At 42.2% G+C, this 12,094-nt stretch overlaps 1 protein-coding gene across 2 annotated transcripts in view; it reads right to left on the bottom strand.

Moving 5' to 3' along the window:
• Positions 1-12,094, bottom strand: part of VIT (vitrin) — a 127,774-nt gene that overhangs the window by 84,554 nt on the left and 31,126 nt on the right. For both annotated transcript variants that reach the window (XM_010373198.2, XM_010373206.2), the window contains exon 3: positions 9,233-9,298. In XM_010373198.2, coding sequence (XP_010371500.1) covers positions 9,233-9,298 — 66 coding nt within the window. The remainder of the gene's footprint in view (positions 1-9,232; positions 9,299-12,094) is intronic.

The raw sequence follows: 12,094 nt of genomic DNA, 5'->3' as shown, positions 1-12,094 counted from the left end.
CTGAAACCATTTTTCCTTTCATCTGTTTGAATGTTACTATCTTTTAGGTCCTGGTTCCAGTTAACATCTTCATTCATCTATTAGAATATAAAATTCATGAGGGCAGGGACTTTTGTCTGTTTTGTTCACTGCTGTTCAAGAGAATGTCTGCTGAATGAATAAATGGATGGATTGAGTGATTGGATGACAGAGGGTAACTGGCCTGTGGCAACACAGTTTTGGGGCAGCTGCAGAAGTTTATGTCTTTAAAAATACATATTTTAGTTTACAAAGGACCCTAATACAGGTTCTTTCACTTGGTCCTTACAAAACCCTAAAAGACATTAGTCTTCATTTTTCAGAGAGGCAAGTTTGTTCAGATATCAAGCGGCAGAACTAAGACCTGAACTCAGGCCTGTAAACCCAAAGCCTTGCCAGCTCCACCTGGTTGCCACTTGCATGAATGAAGGGAAGAAGTAAAACTGCAGCTTCTCTAGTCTAATCTTACAGGTTTTTCTGAACTTGAAGATTGCTAACAACCACTAGTGGGTGAATGCAGTATATATCTGAAAAATAGGTTTGTTTGTGTGCATGTGTGTGTGTGTTCATGTGAATACATGCATGCATCTGTACATTTACCCCAAATACCTGCAAAGTAATTCTTCTAGTGTAATTTTCCATTGTATTGTTTTCCCGTTATTTCTGAGAATTGCGAGGGTAGAGTCTACTCAATTGAAAATCTGTAACACAGACAGTCTCCGCCTTCTTTCTCATCCACATATCAGAAGAAGGGCTAGAAAGTTAATCTTCTTCCTTTTTCATGGTCTGAGAAAGGGCCCACATACCAATCTGTAGAGAACCCACCGGTGTTGGCACCAGGTGTTACTTACAAGTTGCTACACATAAAACTACCCAAGAAGCTGTGTGAATGCTATACCAAATCTTACAACCACGGAGCTGTATTTCTCTTCATCAGTGTCCAATGCACTAAGTAACTAAGTCCCAGAACAATGACCTCTTCATGCCCAAGGCAGTAGGTTCAGGAATCATCTACTCTTCCAAGGTTGATTGCAAAAATCTTTCCATGCCTTACAAGGTATTAAGATTAATTCAGTGGAGAGAACTATGTGAATTACATGTTGTACATTTCACCCCAAATTAAGTCTATTTCAACAGACTCCAATGTAAATGGAAATATTTCAGAATGTAGCTCTACTGCCTGTGGAGAATATCTTGTTTATCTCACTGATTGTTGTCTTCGTCATGTAAATTTCCTGCTTAGAAAACTCCCAGGAGTCCCCGCCCTCTAGTGAATGACAAAGAAAAAACGCTTCTCAGATTGGCATTTCCTGGTGGGTCCTAATCCACCTTCCAGATGCATTTCCATGACTCCCCAACACTTAAACCCATCATGCCATTCACTGCCTCCTGACCTCATCCTCTACTTGCTTCCCATGGTATCTGGGCTTAGTCCACCTAGAAAGCCCTTTCCCAACCTCTGCCTGTAAAAATTCACTTATTTTTCAGGTCTTATCTTGAATGTTCTTTCATAAGACCAGCAGGAGTCCTATTGTAGACTCCATGTTTGCTATTCTCTTATAGAATTTACCACATTTTGCTTTGTTTGTAGTGGCTTTTGTTGTTATTGTTCATTTGTCCATACATCCAACAATTATCTAATGAACACTGATTGGATCTTCATGGTACTTTTGGTCTTGCTGGGAAGACAGACTGTATAAAAAAAGCTCTTAGAGTAATATGTGGTAAATAGAGACAGTCCCTGATTTACAATGATTTAACTTAAGATTTTTCAACTTTATGAAAGGTTTTTCAGGGTATTACATGCATTTGTGACCTACTATGGGCTTATCAAAGCACAACCCCATTGTAAGTCAAGGAGCATCGGTGCTTGATGGAGGAAGTGCAGTGCATACAGGAGGCATCTAACCTAGTTCTGAGTGTGTGTTGAGGATAGGGTTTGGGCCCAGCAGGGCTTTCCTTTGCATACAGGGCTTTCCTTTGCATATACAACATTGATGCTTTCTGAGATCACAGACTGCAGGATGGGCAGCCAGTAACACATTGCATGGAATCATCAATGGCTCCCATCTGCATAATGTAATCTCATCTAACACCACTTTGGACTAAGGCCATTGCTTCTGGGGCTCTTCCGCAGCTCCATTATGTGTGAAAAGCCATTGATGAGATTTTACAACTTAAAAGCTTTTCTCCCTCTAGCACAGACACTCTGCCAGGCAGGAATTGTTCTAGAGTCTGGTGGACATAATTTATGGGAAAATATATGATGTGTTTATTACAGTATGAACTGAAAGGCTCATAAGTTAAAGAGTAGGCCTTTTTTGAATGTGTAACCTACACATAAATGAAATTAATCCTTAAAATGTATAAGGTATTATGACTGCCTTAGGAGAAGTGTGTTATGAACACACCTAAGCCCTTCAATCTTTATTTGTAGCCTTAAACAATCAAGAAAAATGCAGCCACATTTTGGTAATTTGTTAGAAAGTGCTTGAGTAGGTTTATGCTGACTAAACCTACTACTGAGGTGCCTCTGGCTAAGGTTAGATCTATGACTCTAAGACTTATCAGGAAAATGAGAGCCTTGAAAATGTCCCCTCTAAAAATAAAGTGATAAAACTCTCATTACTGCAGTAAGGTAAACTTTACCTTGGATTAAACAGCCCGTTAATTTATTAAGTCATTAATTTACGTTTCTTCCCATTGCATTTTTTCCCTCTTACTATTCTAAGACGGTAGACAGGCTCATGTTTTCCCATCTCTGGATCTCAAGATTGCAGGAGAGAGGGCAGTGGGTTGCAAAGACAACACTCTCTCCGGGCTTTGAAAAGTAGACTCTCCAAATTCCCCTTGTTTCAGGGGATTGGGCTTGTTCAGCCCAAAGAGTGATGGAGACACAATGATCTTCTATGACTGGGAAGGTGGGAGTGGCCAAATAGGTTCCAGTAAAGGAAACATCCCTTGCCCTAGCAGCTGCTTTGAGGAGCACCACCTCAGGGCAGCACCTGGTGTGATGCACCTTCGGGTGGACATTTAGGTACAGGGCTTCCCCACGTCTGCCAATATCCCATCATCCAGGAAGCAGTGGGGTTGCCCACCTTCCAGAGATAACATGGACTTGGATGCTGAGTAGCTGACCACCCCGAATCTTCTAGACTGCACAAGCCCTCTCTGCTGGAGCAGAAAGGGAGGAAGCCCTTGTAATTAAGGAATTTGAATTCCACTCCCAACCCCAGCAATTGGCAGTTTGGAGTCAGACTTAATTTGATTTTGAAAATAATGTGATAAGCCAAATATGGTGGGATAAAATTGTATCCAATACAACTGAGCACATAAAAGCAAAATATTAGCTTAGAATGAATGGGCCTATGGGTTTGTAGAGTAGAGCTGTGAGAATCCATCCAATTGCTTTTTATATCTTTGTTTTTCTTCTTTGTAAGACCCCCATGCCAGATTATTTTCTTTTTTCTTTCCTTTCTTTCTTTTTTTTTTTTTTTTTTTGAGACAGAGTCTTGCTCTGTCACCCAGGCTGGAGACCAGTGGTGCGGTCTTGGCTCACCACAACCTCCGCCTCCTGGATTCAAGCAATCTGCCTCAGCCTCCCAAGTAGCTGGGATTACAGGTGCCTGCCACCACACCCGGCTAATTTTTGTATTTTCAGTAGAGATGGGGTTTCACCATGTTGGCCAGGATGGCCTGGACCTCATGACCTCAGGCAATCCGCCCGCCTTGGCCTCCCAAAGTGCTGGGATTACAGGTGTGAGCCACTGCACCTGACCTGCCAGGTTATTTTCAACACGCTCTTAAATATTACCTTCTTGGTCCAAAGGGCCCCCCACCAGTGATGGTAAGTAACATCCATGTGAGGCACTGGAGGCCATGGACAGACGAAAGAAATGCAAAGAAGGAAAAAGGGGCGAGAAGACAAAGAAGTCAAAAAGAAGGGAAAGTAGAGAGGAGAGAAAGAGATAACCACCAAAATCAGTGGGAACCCTGTAAGTAGGCAGAATAAATGTACTGGAATGGCAGGCGTTTTCAAGCCAAGCCCAAGGAAGACAGTTATGCTCTTCTCTTTCTCCCATTTTTCCCATACGTTTTCTACTTTACTTTCTACTTAGTCAGCCTTTGATTATGCAACACCCTCATCCGTTCCCAGGCAACAGACACCTCATTCTTTAGTCCCACCCAGCTCAAGAGGAGGCCACTGGGGAAACATTAGGGGTTGAACCTCACCCAGACCTAGGTTTCAAATGTGGCCCTGCCAACTAGTGTCACTGTGCCTCAGGTACTAGATCCTCAAGAGTCTAGGAGAGTGCCCCCTGTCTAGGAGGGGTCAGGAAATTAATCACTGACCAACACTACCAAATTACCTTCTCCTTGTTATTTGACTTAAGACTTCCGGGTTGTGAAGACTGTGAGTCTTGAAAAAACACTGGTGAAAATTGAGGGCTTCTAAAAGAGAGGTTAGGGGCCATTAAAGGGAACCTACCTAAATTATTTCTCATTCATATCTGCAAGAAGCCCTTGTCTTGGTTCTCTCTCTAGTCCACTGGTTATCACATTTTACAAGGCCTCAGAATCACCTGGAGAGCTGGTTAAAGCACAAATTGCTGGGCCCACCCTTGTAGTTTTTGACTCAGGATGTCTGGGCCAGGTGAGACAAAAGGTCCCGGATGATGCTGATGCTGCCAGTCCAGGAGTCACACATTGAGAACCACTGACCTAGTCCTATCTCACATTAAAGCTAAAGTGATTTGTTTAAAGCCCTGCTTTTATCATTTCACTTTCTGTTTAAAACTCTTCAATAGCATCCTGTAAGATATATTTTGAGGTGTCGACGCTAACGGTTAGATGATCAAGCTTTTTTTGTTTAGTGAAGAGGAGGGAAGCCATTGCCCCCCGACCACCCTGTCCTCTTAGGATGTTTTCTTAAAGACATAAGACATAAGAAGCCAGCCTTTTGATTTCACAATGTGAGGGCTCTGGCCTTCTGTAAGGATCTGTAAGCCCTTACCTCCAGAATGGCAAGAGAAATTGTAATTGTCATCTTCCAACTTACTATATAAAGTTGTGTGAAATTCTGTCCAGACTTTGTACACACTTTCATACTATCTGCATATGCATGTAAATCTGTAATGCTTACCCACAAGTTGTGTTCTCTCTCTTCTCTCTTCATATCTTCAAATAGTGCTACAAAGGTGGTGTTGTTAATGTTGGCAGGGTTGTTTCATTTCCCTAACACAACCTTCCTTAACACTTTACTATTCTCTGAGGACCATGCTCCTTTTATAGGGGTGGACCCCTGCCAGCCTTGCCGATGCAATTAGATTCTCTCTCCCAGGAATTTGGGATCAGGACTGAGAGACATGATCTGGAGAGAGAGAGAGAGCGAGAGAGAGAAAGAGAGAGATGCACAAAGAGAAGAAGCAGGGGTGCCCGTTCCTGAGGCCTTTCCATCTGCAGTCCAACCCGAGGGAGTTACAGCTGCATTTCCTGCCTTGGGTTCTATGAGCTACCCTACGTCCTGCCCAAATCCCCCTTTTTGCTTAAGCAGATTGGCCTTGGAGTTCTGCTAATTGCAACCAAAATAACCCACATGAAGATACTCCCCACTGCCCTCTCGATGAAGTCCAGATCCCCTGAACATGGCAGTAAAGCTCTTCACCATCTGGTGTCTGTTTGCTTTCCATCTTTTTCCTCAACACATTCACCTTCTACTCTCTATTTCTGTATGTTGAACTACTTTTTCACTTTTTCTACTCTTCAGGACTTGGGCACGATTTGTTCTTTCTGCTTATTGCACTCTTTTCTCCTCGTCTTTGCCTGGCCAATCCCTATTTGGCCTTTAGAATCAGTGTGTGTCATTTTCTCCAGGAAGCCCTCCCAGATACATAAATTATTTTCCTAACTCTCTGACTACCTTTAGCTCCTCTTGTCCTAGCACGTATATGGACATTATCATTGCCTGTTGACTTGTCTTTCTTCCACCTTAGATTGTGAGCTCTGTGAGGGCATAGATTGATTCTGGATTGCTTTTGTTTCTGGGTGTCTAACACAGTGCCTGGTACTTGGCCAACACCCAATAAATACTTATCAAATGAATGAATAATGTGCCTTCCTTGCCATCAGTCACCTCCCCCAGCAGCAGACTGACAATGTTGAATAGAAAAAAGAAAGAAAGAAAGAAAGAAAGAAAAAGACTTTGGCCTCAAGCTATAGACTATGATTTGGAAATACTCTGGAGATCAAGAATCAGATATCTCCGTGGTTTGGGAATATCCAATTACCTTCATTGTATCTCTTTTTCCCTATTTAATAATTGTGCCAGAGTTTCTAATTAGAGAAAAGACCTCATGCATTTATTGATTCCAATGTGCTGCATCACTAGGGAGATTTTGAGAATAAGGCTGGAATTTAGCGTATCAGAAATTCAATCCATTTGAGATCTCTCAAAGAGGTTTGCCCTTGGGTCATTTAGCACAGACTTTCATAGTCACTGCAAACTGTTGTCATGGTAATCATGGAACCTTTCATGATTTTTGTATATGAGTTAATGAAGACACTGGAAACAGCCCAAAGGACTTCATATTTGGGCGTGCATTTGTCTCCATATTAACCTAATCATTGTTTTGAACACACTTCTGCCCCAGGGCCGGTCCTCTTGGCTCTTGATCCTGACAGAAATAAATAAACAACTGATTCCTTTTTAGTATTTCAGACTAGGAGGCTGTGGATGGTTGCCCTTTTGGTCTCATTTCAACAGGAAATCTCACATGGAAGGTTTAAAAGAGCAGAAGCAAAAAGAGGCTGTGTGAAGCAAATCTTTCTTTTATTTCAAATGATTAATGTGGCTGATTTCAAGGTACCTAAATTTAATGCCTATAAAGAAGGTTTCAGTTGTGGAGAGCACAGAACATTGACTGTATATAAAGCCTTTTTTAATGGTTCTTTATAAACACACTTTAACTTAAGCTTCCATCAGGCCTACAAATTTGGATACAGATATCCCAGTGTGCTTACAATATTTGAGTGTGAGTTTTCCATCTGTGTCTTCTGTGAGTTATTTCCCAATATCCATTCTTCTCTTTTTTCTTAGTAATAATACCCCTTATTACTTTTAGCAAGGGACATGGATGTTTAAAATCAAGACATGGCTGGGCGTGGTGGCACACGCCTGTAACCACAGCACTTTGGGAGGCCAAGGCAGGTGGATCACGAGGTCAAGAGATCGAGACCATCCTAGCCAACACGGTGAAACCCCGTCTCTACTAAAAATACAAAAAATTAGCCGGGCGTGGTGGCAGGTGCCTATGGTCCCAGCTACTCGGGAGGCTGAGGCAGGAGAATGGTGTGAACCCAGGAGGCGGAGGTTGCAGTGAGCCAAGATCGCACCACTGCACTCCAGCCTGGTGACAGAGTGAGACTCCATCTCAAAAAAAAAAAAAAAAAAAAAAAACAAGACATTTCCCACTCTACCTTACTGCTGGCCAATAGTACTTAAAGAGAGGGGTTATATTGAACTTTCTGGATGTAGCTTTAAAGGGAGCTATTGAGAGTGGTAGGAGGCAGCCAAACGCCTAGGCAGATAGGGGTGGGTCCCTGGTGAAACCCCACCTCCAAGCCAAAGACAGTTCAAAGCCTGAAAGCCAAGCTACAAATTAAATCCTCAGACTGGATTGAGAACCTGTCTTCCTGTTTGGTGTGCTTTCCTCTGATGGATCCCCACCCTTCACGTGTTTTACATATACCTACCCTTTTCCTAATTGGTTTTCTACACTGTCATGCCCACCTTTGAGTGGTGTCTTTGCTGTAACCTTTTTTGCATACTCACAAACCAATTAGCACATACTCCCCATTCTGAATCTGTAAAAGTCCCCAGATGCAGCCACATTAGGGACTTTCATGCCTTTAGGTAGGAGAACCACCCCTCACGGGACCCCCTCTCTGCTGAGAGCTGTTTCTTCACTCAGTAAAATTCTCAGCCCTCCTCACCCTTCAATGTCCAGCTTATTCTCATTCTTCTTGGGCATGGTACAAGCACTTGGGAACTGCTGAACATGAGTTTAAGCTGTAACACAGGTGTCCTGGGGCATGCTAGCATGGCCAAGCAAGGCCCAGGTGAAGCATCACTGGCTGGGGGTCCCTGGCTTGCAAAATGACTGAGAAGAAAAATCCTGCATCACTACTATGTGCCTTTCTTCGTCTCTTCCTACTGACTGGAATGTGGACCTGATGGATGGAGCTGGGGCAGCGATTTTGGCCAATGAATTGGGAGCCACATTGAAAATGGCAGAATTAGAAGCCAGAAGTCTGGGTCCCTGGAGACTGTGGAACTTCTATAAAAGCCAAGACCATGAGAGAGAAAGAAACAGCAGTCTTAAGTAAGCATCTATTATTCCAGATTTTCTTTCTTTTTTTTTTTTTTTTGACACAGTCTCACTCTGGCCCAGGCTGGAGTTCAGTGGTATGATCTGGGCTCACTGCAACCTCCATCTCCCAGGTTCAAGTGATTCTTACGCCTCAGCCTCCCCAATAGCTGGGATTACAGGCATGCACCATCAGGCCTGGCTAATTTTTGAATTTTTAATAGAGACACCATGTTGGTCAGGCTGGTCTCGAACTCCTGACTTTAAGTGATCTGTCCGCCTCAGCCTTTCAAAGTGCTGAGATTACAGGCGTGAGCCACCACCCTTGCCCTTATTCCAGATTTTCTGTCATCTAATCTTAACTGATACACCACTCAAAAGTGAAATTTATTTTTTCTCCTTCCATTGATTGGGTGTGAAACTGCATGGGCTTTTTTGCGAGATTTGCCTTCCGATCCCAGGGTCTGTTGGAAGGTGGGCAGGTTTGCTAGACCTTTGCATTAGCCAAAATAAGTTCTCTGGTACGGGGAACTGAGACAACATTTCAATGTCAGGGCTAAGCTTATTCCACTTAGCCATAGAGACATATTGTTGCCTGGTCTCTGTATGTGTATTTTGAGTTTTTCTAGTGCAAGGGAACTACATATCCTTTACTCTAAAGTCAGGGCTCCTATCTCAAACACTTTTTGGAATGTGGTAGGGGATAAGACTTATCACTAATTAGTCTGAGTAGAAGATTGAGATAGAGACAAAAACCGAACCAAAACAAAAATTATCTAAAGCAAGTATAATAACCCTCCATGGGAGAAACAAGCCTTATGCCAGCAAGGAATTGTGATTTTACTTACTGAACTTGGGCCTTTTCATCTTCTTTGAAGTTTCTTTGTTTGAATGTACTCCAGTCACCAGCAGAACTACATAAAGAAAAATTTTAAACATTTAATCAATATTATTTTACCTAAATGCTTTCTCTTTTGACTCATATTTGCTTTGATCATCCACAAAGTATTCTCACTGGCAGAACAAATTTTCCCTCTTACAGTCATGCATCACTTAACGATGGGGCTGTGCTCTGAGAAATGTGTCAATAGGCGATTTCATCATTGTGCCGATATTGTAGAGTGTACTTACACAAACCTAGATGGTCTATTACACACCTAGGCTGTATGGTATGGTCTATTGCCTCTTAGGTCAAAAACCTGTACAGCATGTTACTGTACTGAATACTGTAAACAATTGTTAACAACTGATAAGTGTTTATGTATCGAAATATATCTAAACATAAAAAAAGTACAGTAAAAATACAGTATAAAAGATAAAAAGTGGTACATCTGTAGAGGGCACTTAGCATGAATGGAGCTTGCAGGACTGGAAGTTGCTCTGGGTGAGTCAGTGAGTGAGGGGTGAGTGAGTGTGAAGGCCTAGGATATTATTGTACAAAACCGTAGATTTTATAACCACTGTTTATGTCTACACTAAATTTATAAAAAATATTTTTTCTTTAATATAATATTAATCTTAGCTTACTATATCTTTTTCACCTTATAAACTTGTTGATTTTTTAACTTTTTGACTCTTTTGTAATAACGCTTAGCTTAAAACACACATTTTACAGCTGTACAAAAATATTATCTTTCTTTATATCCTTATTCCACAAGCTTTTTTGTATTTTTGAGATTTTAAAATTTTTTACTTTTAAAATGTTTTGGTTAAAAGTTATGATAACTTTTTTTTAAGTGAGTAAAAGGAGTATACTCTAAAATAATGATAAAAATATAAGATATAAAATACAGGCCAGGCGTGGTGGCTCACGCCTGTAATCCCAGCACTTTGGGAGGCAGGGGTGGGTGGATCACCTGAGGTCAGGAGTTTGAGACAAGTGTGGCCAACATGGTGAAACCCTGCCTCTACTAAAAATAGAAAAATATTAGCTGGGAGTGGTGGCACACGCCTGTAATTCCAGCTACTTGGGAGGCTGAGACAGGAGAATTGCTTGAACCCAGGAGGCGGAGATTGCAATGAGCCGAGATCACGTCACTATACCCCAGCCTGGGCGACAGAGTGAGACTCTGTCTCAAAAAAAAGAAAACACATAAGCCAGCAAGGTAGTTGTTACTTGTTATCTATCAAGTAGTCATTATCAAGTATTATGTACTGTACATAACAGTATGTGCTATACTCTTACATGGCCGCTGGCAGCTCAGTAGGTTTGTTTACACAAGCATCACCACACACATGTGAGTAATGTGTTGTACTACATCAACGGCTACAATGTCACTAGGCAATAGGAATTTTTCATCTCCATTATAATCTTATAGGAGGCCATTGACTGAGACATTGAAGTGCATGACTGTATTAAGTGCATGAAGCACATGACTGTATTAAGATTGGAGAAATGAGATGTCTACTTTGTATACTTTTCTCAGCCTCAGCTGAAAGGTCCCTTTAAAAACACCTCTTGGATACTTGTCCTTTGTTTTGCTGTGTTTAAATTTGACCACACTAACCTGACAAAGCCCCCATTTTCCAGAGGAAGGAATGTGGGTCTGGAGAAGTCCACTAATTTGTCTTGTCCCATGAATTAATGATGGAGGTGGGATGAGCACCCCGGCCCTTCCTGTGCTCTGTCCTCCCTTCCACAGCAGGTTTCCAGATGGCCAGTTTCCAAATAGCCGGAGAACTGCATGTGCATGTGTGTGCATCTATGTGTGTGGACCCTATGTGTGTGTGCAGCTATGTGTGTGTGCATATGAGTGTGCTTGAGGGAAGGCTGAATGCAGGGAACATACAAAGAGCCTCAGAAGAGAGGCTGTCCGGGAAAGAAAGGCAAGGAGAAAGGGGCTAGGGAGAAGAAGGAGACTCATCACAATGTCTGAGAAGTGACCTGAGTATTCCCTCGTAGCCCCCTGGCAGCCCTGGTTCTGTGTCCCATCGAGGCAACTGCAGATAGTTGAGCTTCCTCCTTAGAAACAGGAGCAGAACCTCCGATAGCATTTGGACACCACGCTCCTTAAAGTGTATCAATAGGTGAAGAAGGGAGAATTCTGTATCCTTTCTAATTTAAAGTCTGGTTCCTTTTCAAGCACGTAAGATGAAATAGAGCATTCTCAGACCTTGTGATGAGTCTCTCCTTCTTCTCCCCACGCTTTTCTCCTTGCCTTTCTTTCCCAGACAGCCTCTCTTCTGAGGGTTTTTTTTTTTTTTTTTTTTTTTTTTTTGAGACAGAGTCTCACTCTGTCACCCAGGCTGGAGTGCAGTAGTGTGATTTCGGCTCACTGCAACCTCCACCTCCCGGATTCAAGCGGTTCGCCTGCCTTAACCTCCTGAGTAGCTGGGATTACAGGTGTGCTGCACCACGTCTGGCTAATTTTTGTATTTTTAGTAGAGATGGGGTTTCACCATGTTGGCCAGGCTAGTCTCAGACTCCTGACCTCAGGTGATCCACCTGACTCGGCCTCCCAAAGTATTGGTATTACAGGCGTGAGACACTGCACCCAGCCTGAGGCTTTTTATATATTGTCTCCATTCATTAAAAAGTGAATGTTGGCTGTTTTTATTATTTAAAAAGATACATGTTCTTTGTAGAAAGGTGTAAACAACACAAATGTGGATGAATATAACAGTATAATATTTTCCAGTCTTTTTCTATATGTATAGAGGTATTCATATGAATACATTTAAACAAACATTTGATCATACTCATGTTGTTT

This window comes from Rhinopithecus roxellana, chromosome 17 (genome assembly GCF_007565055.1).
Source record: "Rhinopithecus roxellana isolate Shanxi Qingling chromosome 17, ASM756505v1, whole genome shotgun sequence".
Classification (NCBI taxonomy): Eukaryota; Metazoa; Chordata; class Mammalia; order Primates; family Cercopithecidae; genus Rhinopithecus; species Rhinopithecus roxellana.
The sequence above is the reverse complement of the archived record's forward strand: the minus strand, read 5'-3'. Positions and strand labels throughout refer to the sequence as shown.